Below are 24,803 nucleotides of genomic sequence, written 5' to 3' on the forward strand. Positions count from 1 at the left end.
CTCAGTGTTGCTTTTCACTCCGCTGCTAGCGCTCAGTAGCAGACAGATGGCAGTAGCTGCCAAGAAGTTAAGAAATTTTATAGGCAAAACCATCAAGTTGAGAAAACAATCCATTAGCTACTTTTTTATTTTTTTGAACAAATTGGGAAAAGATGGCCATCGTTGTGTCTTGGGAGAGACACTGAAGATAGCAGAAAGCCTCTGGCAAGGCTGTTTGGTGGGGTCTTAGATGTGGGGACCAAGCCCTGGGTTATCCCAAGATCCCTCCTCTACCCCCCGCCAACACACCCTTCATAGAATGTGAAGTCCAAGGAAGGAAACTCTAAACTCCCAACTCGATGAAGCCAAAGGAGGACCCCAAGGCTGTGAGAAGGTTTATCCCTTACATACAGCCCCCATGAGAAGGGCCCATGGGTTACCCAGAATTTAGGACAGGAAGAAAAATCCATTAACTGTCCTAAAGTAATCTCCAGAGTTGGGGAATGGAGTATGACCCCTCCAAGGACCAGTAAAAGGGTCTGCCTCACTGTCTTCCCATACACCCACCTTTGGACCTAAGCCTCATTAACTGGCCTTGGAAACACAACCCCTGGTTTCTGAGGAACTGGCCGTCTTCATTCAGGATTTTCAGATGGCCCCATAATCTGCTCTTGGCCATAAGAGATTTAAAATGTGGCACCAGATGGAAACATGCTATGGTAGAAACACACACACAGGCCTGCCCTGGTCTGAGATCCATCTTCCAGATTCATGGCTCGTGTCTACACACGAGGGTGTGTCTCTCTCACACCCCCACCCAATGCACAAGCCTAGAGTTACCTCCAGCCTGCAATCCACCATGCCTGGTGCTGACATCTGCCTGAGCATTCGTGGGAAACGTATGGGAGCTCAATTTATGGCCCTGGATGGCTTTCATTAACTTATATGAAACTGTTGAAGTAAGCAGTGAGCTACTTTCTTTCACCTTTGGATTCAGCACTGGGAGGTGGGTCTCAGAGCAATGCCGAGTCAGAGGTACAACTGGTCTGAATCAAAGAGCGCTATTTAGGCCCCTTGGTTCTGACAGTTGTATCTCGGCTGATTTGTGCATAAGTGTGTGCACAGAAACACATACATGAAACTGTAAGGAAATATACCAACGTGTTAACAATTATTTCTGTCTGGTGAGATTAGAGGTGATTTGTTATGGTCTCTTTTATACTCCCCTCCCCCCCCCCGCCAAATATTCTGAGAGTATTACTGTTATAAAAAGAAAAAAAATGTTACCAAGTTTTTGTTCTTCTTTGGGTCTTTGTGGGGAGGATAGTGGTAATAATAATGTCCTACTGGAGAACAAACCCCCAAATTTTGTTAAAAGGACAAAACCAAAAGCCCGTAACATTTCAGTTTCAGGCTTCACAATGTTACAGGGGCCACAGCATGTTACACACTAAACCAAATCCAAAGGCATTTTGTCTTCAAGTGTATGGAAGGCCTGCCTGCTGTGGGCCAGCTAGGTGCTCGGAAGCCAAGAGGAGAGCCAAAGGTCCTGCCACCCTCCAGCAGGGGGCACACTCTTCGGAAGGGTCAATGACAACAACAGAGCAGAGAAGTGAACATATGGGGTGACTGACCAGGGAAGGGGCAGTGCAGGTCAGGTGGGAGGTGGGGGGTGGCAGGTGGACGGGGACTGGATGGTGGTCAGTTGCAGGGCTTGGACCTAATTCTGTGGGAAGCCACTGACAGGGAAACAACGTGACCAAATTTGTGTTTGAGAAGAATCTTCTAATAGCAGGGGTGAGGGTAGCACTTCAGGGAAGTGAGGGATGCCAGGTGACGACAGATGGAGAGGGCCCCCAGGAGGGGGGTATGAGATGGAGGGACGGAAGGGAGCACATTTAAGGAACATCTAAGGGTTAGAGCCAATAAAGCATGTGTGAGAGCGGGGCGAGAAAGGAGCCACGGTGACCGGAACGACATGGGAAAGGGGAGAAGGAGCTGGTTCTCCCGGTTGAGTGGAGGGGGCTGGGGACAGGACATAAACGTAGACCTGTCCTGGGTAAGCCCATGAGTGCTTTTCTTTGCACTGTTAAATTTTCTTTGCACATGTTCCATCCCTGATCTTTGTGTACTTACAATTCTAGAAAATATGTTGCCTGCAGCGGGGAGCCCGCTCCCAGCAGACATGTCCACCTTGATGGAATAGTGTTTGCAGACCACTTACCCCTTTTAGTGTCCACAGCAGAGACAGCCTGGATCAGAAGAGGTGCATTGGACTCGGAGTACTCCACAAAGACGAGCAGCAGCTTCAGGGCTGTCTTCACCACCAGCCGGAACTGCCCAGAAAAGAGAAAAGCGTCACGCAGCTGTGGACAGTCTGCGTGCACCTGAAGGCAGGCTGGCCCCCAGCGCTTGCTTTGGCCTGGGGACTCTTCTCCTCAAGCAACACAGATGCCTTAGCCAGATGCCTCAGAAGCAGGAATTCATATTAGCTCTACTGCACAGATCAAGAAACTGAGGCACAGACTATCCTGCCCACAGCCAGAAATAGAACCAGAATTCGAACCCAGGGCCTCTGGCCCCGGAGCTCACACCCTGTGGTCTCTCAACAAACAAGGTAGCACTTGCCACGTCGGTTGCTTAATTTTATCCACACTAGAACACTATGGTAGGAACCATCACAATTCTCGTTTTTCTGGTAAGGAAGCAGGCACAGCAAGGTAAAAGACTTGCCCAAAGTCACACCACTGAGCTGAGGCGAGCAGGAATCTGAACCGAGTCCCATCCTGCTGGGCCCAGGGCACAACATTGGTGAAGAGCCACCCATAGCCCAGGGCCCTTCCGTCACACAGGCCACCAGTTACCCACCCAGAGAAATTCCCAAGCCTCCCAGCTGAAGCTTAGCCAACCCTGGGGACTACCTGTGGGAGCCTCGGGGGGAAGGGAGGGCTCCAGGTCACCTCCTTCCACATTCCCCCAGGTGCTGCTGCCACAACTCATTACCTACAGTCTCCCTTCCCTGAGCCCCGCCTTCTAAGAACTTCCTTCTAAAGGAACTCACCCACCAACTCTCTCCTGGAAATGGGTTCCAATCATGCATCTAAGAAATAAAGAGCCTGCTCTGGGCTACCATCCCAGCCCCAGCCATTTGGTTGGCAACGCCCCAGCCCCACAGACCATAGGGGAGGGGAGTTTATCTGCATCGTGTCGTGTGTGCAGGACCCAGAACTGCATTTGGCTGGAGTGGGCTCTGCGACGTTTGCTCACTGAATGGATCAGTTAATGGCCAGTCAATGCACGACCCCTCGACTCCATCACCTTGGCTGTGCAGAATCAGCTCCAGGTTCTCCATTTGCAGCCCGAGGAAGACCCAGGGCCTCCCGGAGGCAACAGCTCACATCAAAATACTAGGGACACATGTAGATTTTACAAGGACCTCGGAGCATCGTGCGCCCCGCGGTGAATAGTGTCAACACCTCACCCGTATCATTTCCCCAAAGTCATGCAAACACCTCGACCCCCTTGCCCTTTCTCGAAACTCTGGCATACTTCCCTAGTGAACTCTCTTCTCCTTGACTCCACGTCTCTCTCCAGCCAGTGCCTTGGTTCTCAGCTCCCCCTTACAGGAAAACGTTTCAGAAGGATTGCCACACTCCCTGGCTCCACTTCCTCACTTCCCACAGACACCTCAACCCAGTCTGATAGGGCTTCGATCACCATCATGCAAATTAAACTTCTCTTGTTAGGGTTGACAATGGCCTCCATGTTGTTAAATCCAATGGTTGCTTTTCTGCTCACCGCAACCCCCAACAGCACATGACACAACTGCTTCCTCCAAGAACAGTTTCCTGTCACCATGGCCAACCCGTCTCTGACCCGAATGGCCACTCCTTTGCTGGCTCCTTCTAGGGTACTCAAACTCTAGGTGGGGGAAGGCCTCAGAGCTCATTCCTGCATTCTTTCCTTCTCTTTCCATACACTCCCTCTAGGGGAGTCCATCCAGTCTCTTGGTTTTAAATTCTATCTGTGACTCAATGCTCACTGTTGCACCTCAGGAATGACCAAAGTCCTGGGCTCTGACACCCACCTGACCCCTGACATCACTACTTATATGCTAACAAGCACCTCAAATTCAGGTGGCCAAAAGGGAACCCTTGATCTCACATGTGCTCATTCCATCCCACCTACCATCCCAGCCTGTTCCTTCCACTCCCCATGTCATCACAAGGTCCTGCCACACACTGAGTGGCCAGTGGGGGTCACCCTGCACTTTTCTCACCCCATTCCCACAACAGATCCATCTGCGAGTGCTTGCCTTGAGAGCTGCCCTGAATCCATCCACCTCTCTGACTCCCTGTCTATCCTGGACCACTGTAAAGCCTCTTCAGTACTTCCAGACTTGTCCCTGCCTCCCCTGATGTTCATTCCCCAAGCTGTAGCCAGAGTGACCCCTGCACTCTCCACCCTCCCTTCATGGCCCACCGAGCTCAGGATGGAACCCCCTCCCACAGGCTGTCATGGTTCACCTGTCACTCCTTCTCACCCGGTGTGTTCCCACCACCTACATTTCTGCAGTCATGTGACTATGTGTTTTTAACATACCAAAGCTTGTTCATGACTCAAGGCCTTCTCAGGGGATATTCCCTGCCTAGAAACAGTCACCACAGAACAGGCCTTTTCTTATTTCCCCTCATGGGAAATGCCCTCCTAACCCCTTCATCCAAAGGGGCCCCTTGGTCACTCTCCTATCAGGGCGTTATATTCTTTTCATCCTTTATCATGATCTGAAATTGCTACATACACAGCTGACATTCCTCTACTGTCCCCAACGAAGACATAGGCACCTGGCAGCAAAGGTGTTCTCTCAGACACACCAGAAACAGCGTCTCTCCCAGAGCAGCTGACCAGTCAGGGCTGCAGGTGAGGCTTGGTCTTCAAACGCATCCCCCCTCATGTCAGTGGAGCAAGCCGTTCCCCACTCCACCCTCATCCTCAGCAAAGCTGGGGCCCCTCCACAATCACACTGAAGACAAGCGGTGCCTTGGGCTTCTGTCCTCACCATTATGTCCTTACCACCCCGAAAACGGAATTCTTTAGAGGGCTCGAAACTCTTTAGAGAGTTTTTACCTGCATAACTTGAGTCCTGCATTCAGTCCTCTGCTCTCAGACTAGGAACAGACTGAATTCCAGAGTATTTTTTTCAACCACAAGGTTGGGGGTAGAAGGGGAAGGCAAGGCATAATGAACTGTTCTATCTTTGTATGTTTAGAGCTGTAGACAGTTCTTTAAGTAAATAAAACAACCTAGCAAGCCCAGGCAACTTCCTCAGTGGGCGGACTATTATTAAGTAGATTAAGCCTTCTCAGTGCCTTCCTGGGCAAGATCCTGGCTGGTGCCCACCCCACTCCTCCCATGAGCTGGTCTCAGCGGGGGGGCTGCCCTTGTGCCCCTCTCATCAAGGTTCTTCCTGAGCATCTCTGTGGTCACAAGATCTTGGCCAACACAGTCCCAGGGACCCAGAACCCCCTAGCCATTCTCCCTCATGAGGCTAATTTTTTTTAAAAAACCCACTGTTTTCTAGCAAAGTCTTTTTTTATTGGTCTCAACATGTCTATTCATGTCTGCTTCTGCTTTGCTGTAAAGGGCTATGTTTGGAGCTCTTTTGGCATTGTATTTTTATTAAAAAAATACCAAACTCTTCTGATTCATGGTTTTAGGCTTCTATTGAGTCTAAGTTTACATTTATGTGTGTTTGGAAGCCTAACTATGTGAAATTAACAAACATGTTCGATAGCTAAAGTACTTTAGAAAAAAGAGCAGAATGTGAATTTATGGAAATGCATGATACGGATTGCAAAGCATGTCCTAACTAATCACCAAATGTGTCCAGCAGGACTCCTCCCCAGAAATACCTTATTAGCATTACTGTAGAGACTTGAAAGTAATAAAAGCACATTACTTTAAAAGGTTTCTACATCAACCCTTATTTATCCAGAAATCATTTAATTTGATGCCCACAAGTATCTGGAATGCAGTCAAAACCCTCCAAAGCCTTGGAACAGCCACAGCGGAGGCCACACACCCATTCCTCCAAGTCCAAACACGCTGCTCCTCGCAAAGCTCTGAAAAATCCACACTTGGTGCGTCTGCACTGATCTGAGACACATTCTAATAGGAACGGCTATGGAGGCCGCCAGCCCACATCCACTGGGAAGGGACAGACCACAAGCCAGCGACAGACCGGAGAGGCAGGCCCAGCATGGCAGCAAGAGCAAGGACCATGAATGAGGAAGGTGGGGGCAAGCTACCCGGGGGCCAGCACACACACCACAGCCCAGCTCAGCCTCTGAAGGCTCCTCCAAGGGACAAGGCAGCGTCCCTCCAATCTGAACTGTTGGATTTTCAGTTCTGCCTGGTGCTCCCTCATGTTTTGCAATGACTTACTAAAGGCTCAAACATACGCCCATCTGTCTAACATCAAAGGAAAGTCAGTAAGAACTGATTCTCGTTGTGAAGGCTCATCGATCACATGAGAAGAGAGAGCAACCAGTCATAAAACAGTCCAAGGAATACAGGGCAAAAAGGAGTCGGTCTCAGAAGCAGTGGTACAAAGCCAAATGGGCACATTTCTCACGTCTGGAGGTTTCTGAGGGGCCACCTGCTAACGCCCCTGCAGAAGAAATTCAGAACCTGGATGGTGGCGGAATGGCCTACCCCGTTTAAGGTCCCTCCCATCCCAAGACGCTGTGCTGCTTCTTTCAACAAGATCGGGTGCTTTCCAGACGCCCAGCACCCAACGAGGTTCTGTGAGGGGATAACAAAGCCATGGTCCTGTCTTCGCAGACATGCTCATCTCGCTGCTGAGAGAGGACTGAGAATACCTCCACACTCCACAACGAGTGTTCTCTGTACTAGAAGCCCTCAGAGTCGGGTTGCTGAGGAAAGAGAGCACTTGCCAGAAGCCAGCCCTGACAGTGGGGAGGGAGAGTCAGTAGAACCAGCTTGGAGCCGATCCAGCTGCCTGTGGAAGAGAAAAGCTGTGTGACAGCCTTTGGGTTCATGCTCCCACAAATAATGCCCCTTCCTTAGGGCTAGAGGAAACACGCTGGGGGTCTAGATTCAGCCTTTGAGTTGCACGTTACCTGCCTTTTATGTAATTATATCCTAGGGAATACTGGTATTCTATTTTAACACAAGTCCATTATAATAAATTATGCTTTATATTGCTTTAAACCAAGTAGCTAAATCACAGTATTTAACAGGACTCTGAGACAACCCCTTTGTTATAAGGGCAGGACAAGAACACGAAGCCAGCTGTGAAGTGTGCTTCTCTTAAGTATTTAGCGCACTTTGGGGGCCACTGGGCTGAGCTTTACTTTCTGCTGCAACTACCACTTTGCACTCCATTCTTACTCGGCGTAAAAGAGAGGCCACGAGCCTTCAGAGGAACAGAGATGCCTTTTGACCAAGGGATGTAATATTTGTCAGGTCAAGCCTCAGTCCAGGGATTGAACCTCCAGATTCCATAAACAACTTGGGGATCCAATGTCGCCTCCATGCCAGGGAGGCTGAGCCTGAGGGAGGGGTGGCAGGATACTGTCAACATAGCACTTTCCCTTTTTTTTTTTTTTAATTTTCTGGGCCAACCCACAGAAAGAGTGTGGCGTCAGCCGATACAGAACCCAGGTGTCTGGATTTTAGATAAAATGTAACTACCAGATGTATGGAAAAGGAATTAAAGCCAGTTTCTCAGTCATCTTGCACGTTAGAGCAAACTGGAGCTCCCTTCATGTTTTATTGTACTTAGAGAAACACAAGAACTATACTTAGAAGGTCAAATATGCTGCTTATTAAGTAGAAATAAAAGTATTCCAAAAAAAATCTCCAAATTCCTACTCCTCTTCTAAAAATTCAACAACCATAAAAAGAAAACAATTTCCAAACCTCAGGATTTAAATTACAAAGGAAGTTAGAAAAACATGCTTCATTTTATTTGTTTCATTTTCCACTAAAAAAGCATAAATATATGTTCTAGAAGCGGGTGCTCGTTATTAAAGCTGAATTAGAAATTGGTAAGATAACTTGACTTCTAAAGCTTTGCCACACTGTTTACCAGCTTACCAGAACTAAGAATATACTGAGTATTTTAACAACAAAGAGCCAAGTGACTAAAGACACTTACTTTTAAGACCTTCTCATGTAAACACTTTATTCCAAAGACATATTATCCTTAAGCTCAGAATTCCTGAGCCAGCAGCTCAGAACAGGCCCCAAAGCATTTTCAACTGGTTATCAAACAGTCCAACAGATACCTCAAGACCCTGAATCTATCCCCGTTTAAGAGACTGTCTCCAAAATGAGACGGGTCTGGTCAGAAATCAAGTGTGGGCCCAAACAGATTACCTGAGTACAGAACTCTGGGCCATGGCTTTGCAGGCATCTGGCATGGGGGCGGTGGGGGATGGAGACCAGGGTTGGCGCATCTGCCAGGACAGGACATCACCTGCACCAAAGCCACGTGCTACGGCCTCAGGGCCTGATAACCGACCTGCTTATGACCTAATGGAATTTGTAAAAAGGGAACCAAGCTACACTTGTGATTCATGTAGTAGCCAAGTGTGAGTCTGGGAACCCCTTAAGACTTCACTAGTTAGTGGAGAGGAAATCTTGCAGGATGCAAGATACAGCAGAGTATTCAGAAACAAATATCAAAATAATAAAAAATGCTACAAATGAACATTTTCTTTCTACTGAGATAAAATTCAGGGGTTCAGCAGGAGGTTTCTTTAGAGAACAGTGGATAAGAATGGGCAAGGCCAAAACATACCCACTTTGCTAACTTTCCTTTAGGACACTCAATGGAGTTATGAGGAGCTGGTTGAGAATAGGTAACACGGATTCACTCTGTTATTGTTAACTAAGGAACACCAAAAACTCTGCACTAAACTACTGCCTTAAAGAACACTCTGGTGATATTTACAAAATGAAGGAGAGAAATCAACAAGTTGGGTCCTTGTCCAGTTAGTGATATCCCCATTCTCAGATGCAAAGTCTCGTGTTCTGGAAGGCTACCCAACTTGTCACATGACTCATTTCTGAAGAAAGTCAAAGGAAAACACAAAGGCCAATCTGATTCTTTCTACTGTACCATGGGGAGCCCCATCTTTCCCTCTGGTGCAAAAATTTAAGCCTTGGGGAAATGAGACAAATATGCTCTTAGGAGCTGTAATCAAGGTTAAAGAACTTTCCTAAGTAAATAATCCACCCTGGAAACATGACAGAGGACAGCTAAGCCTGAGGAATGGTGAATGTGAATTAGTGAGAGTTTGACAACTTAGAGTGGGTGGAGGATGCTGGCAGGTGAGCCCGGGCAGGTGGAGAGAGGCTTCGCGAGCGAGCTGAGCAGCGCTGGCAAGGGCAACCCTGAGCCTGCAGGGCCACTCCCAGGCCGGCTCCCAGAAGCCTACACTTGGTCTGGTTCTCCTGCCCAACCAACTCGCCTAGAGCACTGCTTGCTGAGGAACAGCGCTCCGGCTCCTCTGGGGTTTCTGCATCACCCCAAATATTCCTCCTTATTAGAACCACCCATTCCTAGTCTCGTCAGTGGCCAAAACACAGCTGCTAGTCCTCAACCAAATGCCCTACCAGGGCAGAAGGGTCAAAGTCCCACCCCTGCTCCTGTTTCATGAGGATCTTGCCTGTGTAAATTAGTTAGCTACTATTCTGGTTTATCAACAAGCCTCTTGAGAGTCATGGTTCCTACCACAAATCAGCTCCCTGAAGTGGATCATCTCAGTGTGGACGGAAGAAGCTGCTGTCCAGCCCTGTGGCTGGAGACCCATCCTGCTGATGGAGAACCATCGGGTTCTCTCCGCATACGGGCTCCTGTAAGGTCTGCCTCAAATCTCTGGTCTCTCCCCGTAACATTTTCCTATAATCATAATGAGTGGAACTACTACTTCTCTCTTTTTTTTTCTTTTTCTTCCGCTGAGATTATCCTCATATGGGGCTTCCAAGCGATCACACAGGTGAGAATTCGTTTTCTGGCTGTATGTAGCCAAGTAACCAGCAAGACGGTGATCACCCTTTGGACCCACCATCTCTTTAACACAAATACTACTTGAACATGCCATTAAAATTTGTACAATTTTTTAAACCTTAAAAATGATCCACTGATAAACATGGAAAAATATTCAAACACCACCTCACTCACTATGTTTTCATGAAGTTAGTAACAAAGCTCTTTAAACGGAAATAACTCAATTAATATGAGAAAAGTCAAATGAACTATAGTCCCTTTCTATGACTATCAAATGGGTTTTAATGTTTTAGTGTAATAACACAGGAAAATGCTGGTACTATAGAGTTAACTATGTAAGAAAGATTCCAAAGATTAGAAGAAAAAGTACAAAGTTAATGTTTAAATCTACATAGAAGTATTTCAGGTGATTTTTACTTTTTTTGTGTATTTCTAAAGTTTTAGACAAAGAGACAATATTACTTTTTTGATCATAAAAAAATTCACTGAAAGTTTTAAAAACCCCAAGTCCCCACCCGTGCTATCAAGAAACTAAGCAATCAACAGAACCAGATTTAACTCAGTGTTGGCACTTTATAATTCACAAGGACCAGTATGTTAAAAATTCTGGTGGAAAAAGTAGACAATGTACATGAACAGATGAGGAATTTCAGGGGAGGGAAACTCGTAAGGGTCAGATGAAAATGCTAGAAATAAAAAGCACTGTAAAAGAGATGAAGACTGTATTTCACAAGTTCATCAGGAAGACTCGCGTAGCTGAGCACAGAATCAGGTAACTTCATAAGTCAGCAGAAATTGCCCAAAATGCAGCAGAGGAAAGGAGAGCGAATCAGTTTTAACCACACGAAGCATATTTTTATGTCAATCACAGGCAGCACTTTAAAGACTAAAACTTTCCCTTCCTGGACAGAGAAGCCTGACGCAGGAACATCTTAACAAGCATCCCACTGAAGGTAAAAGGATACTAATGAAGCACACCATCTCCGTTTCCTCCTGTGAAGATCCAAAGATGCAGAGATTAAAAACCTTGGAAAATTATGTATCTCAAACAACAGTACATATGACGTTCCCCTAGAGTGAGAACAGGAATTCGGATAATGACTTCTCAACACAGTAACTCTGTTTCAGTTTTTACATGTGAACATGTTAATTAACGTGACCCCTCATGATACGGGTAAGAATAAGTGAGCACCGTATTTGCCGTTCTGAGACTTTACGACGCGGGCACCTCAAACAATGCAACGTTAATGTCCCAATTTTCAGAAAAAGGATTACCGATGAAGTCGAAAATGGAGAGCCCACGCTTTATGAAGCCCTCTATTGATCCCTGGCAATGTGCTCCAAAGGCTTTCTGGATGGAAGTCTTATAAGCGCTTAGGAAAGAGAAGGAAACACCTGGAAAGCAGCTTCTGGCTGGCTGAGCATACCTCCCTTTTTTAAACAGGAAGTTGGTAGAAGTTGTGGGAAAAGAGAGATTAGCTCACAACACTGGGCACTAACGTGCAGACACAATCAGCAGTGTTTTACATATTCTTCACTATTATGTGCATCCCTATTTCATAGATTATCCCCCTTCTATAGATGAAAAAATAATCCACCCAAAGTATCACACAGCTGTATTTGGTCTCAGAGCTCCGCACTTAACAGCAGATGTAGCGTACCTTGACTTTGACCTTGGAACCCAACGAAGAAATGAGGCTGGCCAATCAAAGTTGGGTGCCTTCCCACTAACTGCACCAAAATGGTCTTAAAACAAGTGATGAGTGTCGACCTGCAAGCACCATTCACCGGCTTAGGCACCCTTGCCTACACCGACATTGTGGTTAAGAACAAAGAAGCTCCACTTGTTAAATTTATGTTAAATAAAACTAGAATTAACGGTTAACATGATGAATGGCCAGAGCAAAATGCAAAATAATCTTAAGGCTGGACCTCTGACCTGATCTCAAGGGGAACAAAAACAAAGCCCTGCGTTCAGGTGTAAATCAGTCACAGAGGTGCAGAATGGGAGAAACTAGCAAATACGGATGTATAAAAAACAAACAAAACCCCTGGGAGGTTTAGTGCATTATCAGTCTGATGCGAGCCAGCACCCAGGGCGGCTGCTGCAAGCCTAGTGAGTCAAAAGTGGGATTTGGGGGGGGGGGGGTGCTGTCTCCAGTATCCTGAGGAATTGCAAATTATGTCGCCAAGGACTATCTGTGGAAACCATCAAGCTTAGCTTGGACAGGATGACATGTTAATGGCTTTAAATACTCAAAGAGCTTCCACGGGGAAGTGAGGGTGTGTTGCTCTGAACAGCAGTGCATAATGTTTGGTTAAGGTCAGAGAGGTGGACACAGGTCCCAGGAAGGAAGGCTTCCCACCTATTCCAGGGCCCAGCAATGGTGCTCCCTCTGCCTCGAGAAGGATCAGGAAGGTGGCTGGTGAGTATCAGGAACATCTTTAACAAGACTTTGCCATCTCTTCAAGGCCAGGGTTCTGTTTGATATTCCATAACTCAAAGAGTTTCAGATCTCACTTCCATGTGGGGCATCTGAAGGGATCACACAGCAGTGACATGCCAATGACCCGAGACCAAAGGGCTCCCTGGATCTCCTCTCCTCTTCCTGGATCAGCTGCCACCATGGCGGCCCTGGCTTAGCCCTCCCTGTGGACACGACCTTCACCTCAAAACCAAGGTGTCAAAGCTTTCCTGCCAATGAATCCCAATATGCAACTTCTCCGTTCCTGCCAGAGGCCATACCAGATTCCTGGCTGCCCTGACTCAAAACTGTGACCCTATCTTTGATTCCCGCTTTCATGTATCCACATCCAGAAACCCAAACCTAGGAGGCTTTTCCTCAAAATGTCCCCATGTGTCCATTATTCTGTTTCCATAGCAACTTGTGCCTAGGGGTCACCATCCCACAGTTTTGATAGTGTGTGAGCATGCCTGTCGCCAGCCAGGCACGAAGAAAGCCTAGAGATCTGTGATCAGCAACCTGGGGCACAGCTAAGAGAAATTAGATTCCACAGGGCTGACAGAAAAAGAGAGACAGCAGGGCGAGCCAAGGTGGACAGCCAACTAGAAAGTGCAGATTTCATGACTGGAGGCATCCCTGGAGAACCCACAAGGAAGTGGGGGGCCCTGGGGCCTCCCCGATGGGCCAGAAGGGGATCCATACGGAGAGACAGACTTTCTGTGTTAGAGTGACAAAAGGCCAGGCTCTACAAGCCAAATCATCTCACCCCAATTAATTAGACTTCCAGATGTAGGAAGAGAAGAAAATCCATGCTGTGTAAGTAGTCATGGGATGGGCATCTGCTTCATACCTCTGACTGGGGAGTTTAAAGATGGGCTTTTGTAAATAAAATGAAACATTTTATTGAAAACACTTTTTTTCTTTCTTTTAAAAAGTGATTATTTGGCTGCAAATGCATCATTTTCTCCTCTGGCTAGGAGTCTCAAATATCTGCAAATATGCATTGCATAATGACCCTCTGGCAGGCTGCAAAATCACATCTTGCTGCCTTTCATGGAAGGAAAATGAAGAATTATGAAAACAGAATGACAAGGTTTCTCTAACCCAAGATTTCATGTATCAACACTGTGCCTGTTTAAGGCAAAATGAACAGAATCTTAACGTAAACCTTTTAGGTTCTGAGAAATCGGGCTTTGAATCAAAACAAAGCCCTAGGACCTCTGGCTTTCCTGATTTCTTCATGTGAACGGGGAAACCTATGTGTAAGGAGGGGACAGAGGCTTCCTTCTCCAGACCTATGAGTTTCAGGTCGGTGCAGCCATGCTTCTCGTAGATCCTCGCTATCCAGGCACGGGGGTGAGGGGGGAATGTCAAGGGTCCCCGTTACTGGTTTTGCAAACAAGAGGTGATCTCATGAGAACTACACCAAACATCAGTTCGGTGGCTGCTGCCACTGTTGACTTTCAGCCACTAGCCCAGAACCGAGCACACCCTGGAGAGCAGAGCGAGACCTTTATCTGACATCACAGTAAGTGGACATGGGTGGTGGGTGTCACCCACAGTCCTGTCTCACAACACTGCAAGCTCCAAGGCTCAGGCTGACCATGTGCTCTATTTTCTCGCCTTCAGAGTGACCGACTCAGGGTCAAGCACAGGAGACAGAGATGATTATGGACCCTTTGGGAAATAAAAGATGGGGAAAAACCAGCACTGAATCCCCAGCTGGGAAGGAAGCAAATGCCCCACCCTAGACAGAGGCCCCAGGGACAGATGCCCAGGGTCACAAACATGTGGGTGCTGGGCAGGGAAAGGAGGCTGGGGAGGCAGAATTCCGACACACTCATTCTTGAAGACTTTGAATTTTATGATTTCTCCATGTTATTTAGAAATGCAATAAGGAGGTTCCCTTTTTTTTTTTTTTCAAGATTTTATTACTTATTTGACAGAGAGAGAGAGAGTGAACACAAGCAGGCAGAGTGGCTGGCAGAGGGAAAGGGAGAAGCAGACTCCCCGCTGAGCAGAGAGTCTGACGTGGGGCTCAATCCCAGGACCCTGGGATCATGACCTGAGCCAAAGGCAGAGGCTTAACTGCCTGAGCCACCCAGGCACTACCCTTTCAATTGCTTTCCTTAAAACAATGATTCTCAAGAAACATCGGCAGGACTGTGTTGCAACAGGTTAGACTCTGAGCCCTCCTCCCGTCTACTGAGCAGAGAAATGATCTCTGTTTGGCCTGTTTTCTTTTTCTCTTCTCCTCTTTTTCTTTTCCTCCCCTGGGGTCTCTCCTCTCATTTTTCTCCACCTTCCCCTCTTTCTTTGTGCCTTTCCCTCTGTATCCTTGCTTCTTTCCTCGGGTCCCACCACCTAGATTTTGCCTTCACTCTATGCCCTTCCTGCTGATGAGCTAAAAGACTGTCATGTGTCCTGCTGTAAGTATGTAGGTTTTGTTTCCTTTTAGAAGTAGGGCTGGCTATTGGTGTTTGATCATGGCTGTATTAAAGCTACGAAGATTTTTTTTTTTTTTTTTTGGATGGGGGAAAGAGGGAAGGCAGCAGGAGAGAGAGAGAATCTTAAACAGGCTCCACACCCAGGGCAGAGCTCAACAAGCACAATGCAGGGCTCAATCTCAACCATAAGATCACCACCTGAGCCGAAATCAAGAGTTGGACACTTAACGAACTGAGCCACCCAGACACCCCCAAAGATTTCTTTATTCGTCTACAACATGCACCAAAAGTCCATTTCTACTGCAGAATCTCCTTCCATCTCCCTCGACTGTGGGGTCCTCGAGACCATCCAGAGACCCTTGGGAAGGGAGAAGCTTCCAAATGAACATGAAGATGGGGGAGGGCTCCCAGCATGAGGAAAAAACAGAAAACACTGAAACAGGATAGGAGATATAAATCTTCCCACAGCCTGCCTAATTCAACCTGGCAAAGCCAGCATGTCATTCAGCATCTAAGGTCACCCACGGCTGTTTGTAAATAGAGTCATTTCCATTTTCCATAGAAAACAAAGCCAAATACAAAAAAGAGAGAGAAGATTGTCAGCCTTCTGAGAGAAACCATGGCTATTTCTATTATGACATGTGTGTGTTTGGGAATCTATCATCAGTAATAGGAGGAAAAGGAAAATGAGAGGGAGATGTAAGGGTCAACCACGGATCTGGGACCCAAGGAGTCCTGCGTATCAACACCACGCACAGAGAAAAGGCCCTCCCCACCGCACAAGGGCGCCCTCACCAGGACTCTGAAAGTCTGTAAGGACCACAAACCTCAAACGGGATCTGTTCTCCAAAGTCAAATCACAGCTGAGCACTCACTCCTGAAGTACAGAAGCGTCTTCAGGAAGCAGGTAACAGGAGAGGTCGGGCCAAGGGATGGGACTTGCCACCACGAGCGAGATGCTAGCGCCCACCAGCCTTGATGGGCTTGCCAAAGTGTGCGTGGGAGCAAGTACGGGGACGGGGAACAGTTTGGGCTGACCGCATGCTCTCCAGACCCGCCCAAAAAGTTGTTGATTCTGTGACCTGTGTTAAGTCAGGCTCAAGTCTCCCCTCCGGACCCCTAGATGCCGCTCTGCCTGACCCTGGTGCCCACAACACGACAGTGACTTTGATCTCCTCCACAATGCCCACCCATCCTCACCCCAAAAGCTGACCACATTCCAGCCTGGGTTCATTCACACCTGCTCAGGACAGGATCCCTTCTTACACCTCCTCCATCCCCCCTCCAAGTGGGTCTCCCATGGCCCCATGGGAGGACCCAGGAGGACCCCACCAGAGCCCTGCCCAGCTTCCGGTACACTTCAAGAGCCGGGGAGGTCTGTTTTCTTAGTGGAGCACTTCCAGAGTGTGGGGACCTCACGCCACATCGTGCCTGGATAAAGTCACCACATGCCAAGATCTGTGGGGGAAATCAGAGGGTCCTCCTAACTAAGCACTACTTTCTCAACTACAAAATGGGGTAATGTTATTTATCTCATCAAGGGCTTCTGTGGATTAAAGGAGATCATGCTTGTAAAGCACCTACTATAGTGCCTGGTCCATCTGTACTCCATGTTAGTTACTTCTATAACCGATGGGAGAGTTGGAAGGTGGTCTCACATTCCCTTACTGCACATAGGAATAAGCATAAACCTATGTACAACATAAAAATACGTCCCTAAGTAACTGCAAGATGGAACAGAGCAGCTAAGCTTGATACTCTCTCTGTGGTACAATCTTTTAATTAAGCACTAAAACCCAGAGGTGCCGAAAGCACCTGATCAAAGCTGAAAAGAAGAAAACATAAAATGCATTAAAAATTCAAAAGCTTTTTGCAATTTGAGTGTATTTTTAGATCTACAAAACCATAGTCCCTCACTTGTCCTGTTACAGGGCTTGGAACCAAGCTGAATAGAATTTCTTTCTGCAAAGCCAGCTCAGAGAGGAGAATAAAAAGAAAGGTGGGTGACATGCAAACTGAATGAAATGTCCAACTACAACCTTCTCTTACCTTTGACCCAATGAGAGTGTACAGCCACTGAATGGTTTCATTGTGGGTTATGACTCCATTCATCCCATCCACATACAACATAATCTGGCCCAAAGCTACAAAAGAGAGGAGAAAAAGGAGGAGACATTATGGTTTTATATGTACATGTAATCTTCAGGAGACATAATGGCAGCTGAGATTTTCATACTGTAAGTACACGGTGTGTCACGAACCAAACCTGAAGAGATTTCCTGAGCTCTGACATTAGCTAAATCTCATCTCGGAGAGAAGGTGTTGACCATGGCAGAGGAAGCAAGAGCTATTCCTGGTGTCTGGAAGATGCAATTAAGGTACCAAATCTAGTGATTGTTGTTGCTGTGTGTCTTGATGTATAAATGCATGTTTTTATGTTTCTATATCTGTGTGCAGTCCCAGACGGGGCAACCATATCCCTTGGATGGTGTCTGGGTTGTGGCCTTCCACTGGGGCCAAGAGGAAAAATCAAGTTTTTAAAAGCAACCTGGCAGGTCTCAGATGCTATGGGACCATCCTGAGCTCATACAATTTTAATCCTTTAGATAAGAGATAAATATGTGTTTCATTATTTGCAATTCCTTTAAAAGACTTCTCAGATTTAGAAAAACGTCGGAAAGCAAGAGAAATATCATTTGTCAGACACCAAGTCCCAAATTCCTAGTTAAGGAAAAGACAGTCACTACATATTATCTTTATTCACCAGAAAGAAAATACAGGTCATGTTACTACCTTTTTTAAAACGATTATTAATTCTAATTTTCGGTTCCACTAATACAAAAAACCATTTGGATTCTAGAAAATGAACAGAAATTACGTATGCTGAATAGGTTTCCTTAAATCACGCGTGACCTCCTGAATCTTCTTTCACCCGTAATTAATTGGCACAGGATTGACATTTTTAGGCAACACTTTTTTTCCTGGTCACAGTAGGATATCTCATTGTAGAGAATTGGAAAATATAGAAAGTGAAAATAACTCATAATCCCATAATTTAAGGATAAACATTCTTAATACATGGATTTATCTTCTTCCATTCTTTTATTATACACATGCACGTGCACACACACGTTTATATGTAGGTCATAGGAAAATGGTGTTGAATGAAAACAGTAAAACACAAAATAGTGATTATACACTAATTCCAAGCATAGAAATATATGTGATATTAAAAAATACTTATTATCCTAGCCAACAAAAGATCAAACAAAACCACATAATCATTGAGAAAAAATTCTCTTAAACATGCAAAAATTCAAAATTTTAAGAAATTATATATATTCGTGACACAATAAGCACTGTATTTTTGAAAATAACCAATTCATATTCTATTTAATGGTGAAACACTGGAGATATTCCTATTAAAATCAGGAAAACTCGAAGATGATGCCCACTAATCCCCATGATTATTTAGCTCTGTTATAGAATTTCAGGTAAATGTAAAAGACATGAAAATTAACGAAAGGTAGGATGGTTGGAAATGAATACATAATATTGTCGTTATTTGCAAGAAATATGGATCCAGTTAAAAATTCATCTATGGAATTTACAATGAAGAGATCACAATTACAACCACTTTCTCACCTTCATAAGAAAGGTGGACCATATAAAGAAAGTCAAGTTTAAGGTAAAGATGTAATAGATAAATGGACATATGACAGCAGTATGATAAAGGTGTTATTGTATAAATAATTCATAAATTGATTAGAAAATACTAAATGCCAAGAGAAAAAAGTCAAAAGCATTTCATAAGAGAGATGACAAGCTAGTTTACAATAACACACAAATTTGTCCATCATCACTATAATAAAAAAATTACAACAATGAGGTAGCATTTTCAGTTAAATCAGCAAAAGCATTTTTAAAAAGAAATAATTAGGTATTAATTGCTAGAGAGTTAAACAAATAACTTCACTCATAACAGGTGGCAAGGCAAACTGATATAAGTCTTGTAACAAAGCTACTTAGTGCTGTAATTGTTTTAAATTGTTTCCATTTATTTAATGCCCACTGTGTGCCACGCTCTGAGGGGATATTTTATATGCATTATTAATACAACAGCCCTCTGCACTGGGTATTGTTACCCCCACTTGACAAGAAAACAAACAAACAAAGAACAAAAAACCCAAGGCTCTGGAAAGTACAGGAACGTACTCTAAACCTCCATTGATACCAAGGGGTGGAACCCACCCTCAGTCGGGGTGGGCAGACTCCCTTATGTAAGTACTAGGAGCCTGAAAGTCCTCTCTGAGTTCTTCCCTGTCGTAATTTCAGGAATCTGTCCTAAGGAAATAACCCTAAGGGGAAAAAATGAAGCAGCAGAAAAGATAGTCACTGAAGTGCCACCTGTAATATTAAAATTAACTAGGACCTAAATATCTATCAGAGTTCTAGAATTCAGCTTTGGTAAATGATTACATATGTTATGTCCTAAACCATAAAATGTTTCTGATAATTAAAAAGTAGAGAATTATAAACATGAAATTATGCAATAAAACAATCAAGTCTTCATGCATCAAAGGGAAGGAAAACAAATGAAATAGTAAGGTTATGATTGGGTGTCTATTCTTTGGACATGTTTGGTTTTTTTCCCATTATGGGCATCAATTATGTCTATAATAGAAAAGTAAATAAATATACAAAAGGAACAAAATAAGACTATAAAATAAAGTGTTAGGTGTTCTTGGTTTTCAGAATTTTTTCCTAGCCCATCCCTCTCAATGAGCTCCTCCCTCCTTCAGAAAGATAGACCCCCCACTCCAGGGAATAGCTCTGAGAATTTAGTACATTCCACCCCATTCTTCCCCTTTCCCCCCTTCTTTCCTCCTCTCCCACCCAAAACAAACTGGCAAATCTCCAGGGAAGGGGAGTGCGCACCTCTGTCCTTTTCTCATTCTAGTTCCACTGCTGAAGCAAATCCAGAGGCAGAATTTAACACCTGCCTCTAAATTAGCCTGAAGGCACGGGGGAGGCCGTCTACTCGCCTGCCTTTAGGGACATGCAGCCTTTGGAAGGACCCTGCCCCTAAGGCTGAACAGCTGGGCCCGGAGGTCTTCACCCTAACTGCCCAGGGCCTGGTGCCAGTGCTAAAGGTACCCCAAAAGGCCAAGTCCCTGCTACAGAAGAAGGCAGCCAAGTGAGATTTAAAACCAACCGGAATTTCTCTAAGTCTTCTGTGACCAGCTTCCCTCCAAGATCCTATCGTTATTAACAAATCACACTGGACGTAACTCACCAGAAAGTTCACGTCTAATGGAATTCAAGATTCTGATCACACTGATTTGTCCTATTTTGGTCATCAGAAGCTTTCCCACTAGATCTTTTATTCCCAGCCCTAACGCGGAAGGACAGCTTCCTGTCAAATCCACTGCAGGCACAAGAGGGCGCTAAACAGATTTAAGTGAGTTAATACCGCACTGACTCAGTCTCTAAAACCCACCAACCTAAATGTGGGCCAGTGAACAAAACTCACACAGAAACAAAAAGCAGAGGGCCTGGGTCACAGGAGCCATGAAAAGCAGTGATCTGCATTTTCAAAAAGGATGAGAAAGAGGAGAATGTCGAGCAGAGTGGTGGGGAACAGCCGAGGTCTGAAAACAGACGGCCCAGAGTATCTGTCCTTCTGCCCCAGGTGGACTTTGCTCTGGGCACACTTATGAATATCTGTGCCTCGGTTTCCTCATCTCAAAAGTGAGTATCTATATCACAGGGGTGTCGCAGGGACTGAGTGAGAACAATGCCTGACTCAGAGCAAAAGCTCAAGAAATGTCAGTCATATCACCATCACCTACATCACCGACATCGGTCCATTATCTACTGAACAGAAACACCCCTGAAAGGATCTCAAAGACACCAAGCAGGGGAACAGACCCTCTGCTTGAGGCCAAGTCATAAAAATTTCTTCTGCATTTTGCTCCAGACATTTTGTAGTTTTACTCCTTCAGATATATGATCCATTCGGGGATAATCTTTGTGTAAATTGTGAGATTTAGACGGAAATTCATTTTTTTCCCATACAGATGTCCATTTGATCTAACACCTTTTGAAGAGACTATTGTATTTATTGCACTGCTTTTGCAAATTGGTTAAAAAAAAAAAAATCACCGGCTCTGCTTGTGTGGCTCTATTTCTGGACTCTGTTCCATTCCTCTGTCTCTCCCTCTGCCAATACCACATTATCTCGATTACCGTAACTAGAGTAAGTCTTATCATCAGGTAGTAGGATTCCTACAATTTCACTCTTTTTCAAAATTGTTTGGGGTGTTCCTGTCCTTTGGCCTTTTCATATAAATTTTAGGAACAGCTTGTCTAAAATCTACAAAAAATCTTCCTGGAAGTATTATGACAAATACATGAAGTCTACAGATAAACTTTGAGAACCGACATCTTTGCTAGGTTGACTCTTCTAATCCATGAACCGTCATGTCTATTAATTTAAATCATCTGACTGCTTCCATCAGTGCTTTGTAGTTTACAGATTCTGTACGTGACTTTTTGCTAATTCTTAAGTCTTCCTCATTTTTTTGGAGGTATTAGAAATTACATTTTAAAAACTTTTCCATTCTCAACTGCTTATCACTAGCACGTAGAAATAAAATTGATTTTTGTCTGTCGACCTCATATCCTGTGACTTTGTTAAAATGTATTAACGCTTGCAGTTTTTAGGTTTTGTTTTTGTAGATTTTCGAGACTTTCTACTTAGACAGTAATGCTGTCTGTGACCAAGAACAATTTCATTTTTTCCTTCCCAATCTATAACCTCCTTCGTCCTCCTTGCCCGACCACAAAGGTTTAAGATTTTCAGTACAAAGTTCAACAGAAGTGGTAAAGGTGGACATCCTTGCTTCCTCTCAATAATTGGGAGAAAGCATGTAGTCTTTCACAATTATGATATTAGCTATAGGTTTTTTTACATTGCCCTTTGTCAAGGTGAAGAAGTTCCCCTCAATTTCTAGTTTGCTAAAGTTTTTTTTTTTTTAATAAGTGGATGCTGAATTTTGTCAAATGCTTTTTCTATTTCAACTAATAGGATCATGTGGTTTCTTCACGCTGTGAATGTGGTGGGTTACACAGAGTGAACTTCAAATATTTGAACCAGCCTTGCATTCCCTCTTGGCCATGGTGCATTATTCTTGTTATATATTGCTGCGTTTACTAATATTTGCTGAGGATTTTTGCTGCTTGGTTCATGAGAGATATTGGCCTGTAGTATCCTCTCTGTCTCATCTCATAACGTGGTAATTCTGGCCTTATAAAATGAATTTTGGGAAGCATTCCCTCCGCTTCTATTTCCTGGAAGAGATCATATAAAATTGGTTTTATTTTGTCTTCAAATGTTTAGATTCACCAGGAAAATATTTGGGTCTGGAGATTTCTTTTTAAGAACATTGGTAACTGCAAATTAAATTTCTTTAGTAGACACTGTTAATAACAGTTAAAATAGGGCTAATCAGGTTATCCATTTCACCTTGTGGGACCATTGGTAGTGTGTGGTTTTTAAGGAATTGGTCTACTTCATCTAAGGTATCAATTTTATGTGCTTAGAGTAGTTTATAGTATTCTATTACTCATCTAATGTCTGCGGGGTCTGTCATGATAGTCTCTCTTCATTCCAGATGTTGGCAAATAGTGACTTTTCTTTTCCATCATCATTATTGCTGGTCATTTTTCTTTTCAAAAAAGTTATCTTTTTGTTTCACTGATTTTTTTTTACTGTTTTTCTGTTTTCAATTTCACTAGTTTCTACTCTATTACTTCTTTCCTTCTACTTGCTCTGGTTTTTCTTTTTCTTATTTTTGGTTTTTTAAGGTGAATATTTGTATTATTTTTTTTCTAACATAAGCATGTAATGCTAAAATTTTCCCTCCATGCATTACTTCAACTGGATCTCTCAATTTCTGATATTTTTATTTCCAATTTTTTCAAAATATTTTCTAACTTCCACTGGGAAGTTCTCTTTGACACAGGGATTATTTAGAAGTATGCTGTTTAATCACGAAGCGAACGGAAATATTCCTGTTACGTTTGTTATTTATAGCTTAATCCTATTATGGTCAGAAAACTCATCATAGGGTTTTCTTTCTTTTAAATTTGCTCTAGTCTGCCTTCTGACCCCGGAGGCAGGCCATCTTGGTAAACGTTTTACGCACACTGCAAGACCGTGTGTGCCTCCCTGTAGTCGGGCGGAGTCCGCGAAGACTCTCGAGAAGAGCTGGTTGCGGGCGGGCGGGGGGGGGGCTGTTTAGCTCCTCCATAGCTTTGCTGATTTTCAGTCTACCAGTTCTATATATCACCAAAGAGAGGAATGTTCACGTCTCCAACTATAACTGACCATTTTCCTTTTCTTATTTCAGCTAAGTTTCTGCCTTACGTGTTGAAGCTCTATAGGTTTTCCATTTCTGGGTGAACTGACCCTTTCATCATTATAACGTCCTTTGTCTTTTTTTTTTTTTTTTTTTTTTTTAACGTCAAAGTCTACCTTCTCTGATGTTAACATAGCCTTCTTTTGATTAATGTTTGCATGGTATTTATTTCTGTATCCCGTTGCTTGAAAACTACCTACGGCATTATCATTAAAGTGGATTTCCTGTAGGCAGCATTTAGTGGGGTCCTGTTTTCATTTTGATTATCTCTGCCTTTTAATTGCCATGATTAAGCCAGTTATGTTTAATTATTGGTGCATCTAAGGTCAGGTTTATCATTTCTAATTGTTTACTGAGCTCATCCAGTAAGCTTTTTATTTGGTTATTATATTTTTCATTCCTATATTTTCGATTTGGTTCTTCTTTAGATCTTCTGTATCTTTCTTTGCTTAGGCTTTCTATCTAAGTGTCACCCTTTCTTCCTGATGCATTTTTAGAATGGCTGCTTTAAAGTATTTGAAAAATCTAATATCGATGTTGCCTTGGCACTGGGGTCTGTTGATTTATCTTTTCCCATGCAAGTTGAGATTTTCCTAGTTTATTGTATGCCAAGTAATTCTGGCCTATTTCCTGGACACTTTGAAAATTTTAAGACTCTGGGTTTTGTTTAAATATTACAGAAAATGTTGACATTTTTGTCCCAGCAGGCAACCAACCTGGTTCAACTCAAGCCACAAGTTCTGACCTGCCTTTCATGGGCTCTGGTCCTAATGCCGTTCCGTTTTCAAAGTTCTTACTGTGCTTTTTGATTGATCCGGCATGTGTCCCATCCAGTTTGAGACTTGGACATGACCCACCTTGTTGTTTCAGTCTCAGATTCTCCGGTATGCCGTTTAGGGTCAGACTTAGGCATGTACAGTTTGTAGGAACCCAAGACTTCCTAAGAAAAAGTCTCCACGTGACTTTCCTGAGCTTCTCCTTCGATGTCTCCCTGATACTTTTAGGCTCCCGGGGCTCCCCATCAGCCAGGACACTGGGCCATCAAATGCCCTATTCTGCCCCTTACTTTCTGTGACTATGTCCTCCTCTGGAGCCAAGATGTGGGAGAACCAAGGGAAAAAAACAACAACAGAAGTTCACCTGAACCTCCTGGGCCACAGTTCTATCAGAGAAAAAGGTTATGCCTCCCTCCAGGTTTCAAGTGTTGCAGACCCCGCTGTTCGCACATTGCCCTGGCTGTTCTCACCCTGCCATTACCTAGGGGGCTGGGGCACAATGTAACATAGAAAGGAATAACAAACATGGGCAGCTTTTGTACTCTGAGTGTTTGCAGTCCTTTTTCATCCTACTCAAGGCAAAAGCAGAAGGCTTCTTCTGGAATGCTCTCTGTCCACACAAATGCCCGCTTCTGAGTTTCAGGCTGATTGTGGAGTCCAGATCAGAGAATACA

The 24,803-nt window shown here is 44.4% G+C and overlaps 1 protein-coding gene across 3 annotated transcripts in view; it reads right to left on the minus strand.

The window, feature by feature from the left end:
* Positions 1 to 24,803, minus strand: part of FHOD3 (formin homology 2 domain containing 3) — a 451,796-nt gene that overhangs the window by 169,209 nt on the left and 257,784 nt on the right. For all 3 annotated transcript variants that reach the window (XM_040632587.1, XM_040632586.1, XM_040632585.1), the window contains exons 6-7: positions 16,980 to 17,074; positions 2,204 to 2,315 (exon numbers count right to left, since the gene is read on the minus strand). In XM_040632587.1, the coding sequence (XP_040488521.1) occupies positions 2,204 to 2,315; positions 16,980 to 17,074 (207 nt within the window). The remainder of the gene's footprint in view (positions 1 to 2,203; positions 2,316 to 16,979; positions 17,075 to 24,803) is intronic.

The sequence above is a fragment of the Ursus maritimus genome, unplaced genomic scaffold (genome assembly GCF_017311325.1).
Source record: "Ursus maritimus isolate PB19 unplaced genomic scaffold, ASM1731132v1 scaffold_18, whole genome shotgun sequence".
Lineage (NCBI taxonomy): Eukaryota > Metazoa > Chordata > Mammalia > Carnivora > Ursidae > Ursus > Ursus maritimus.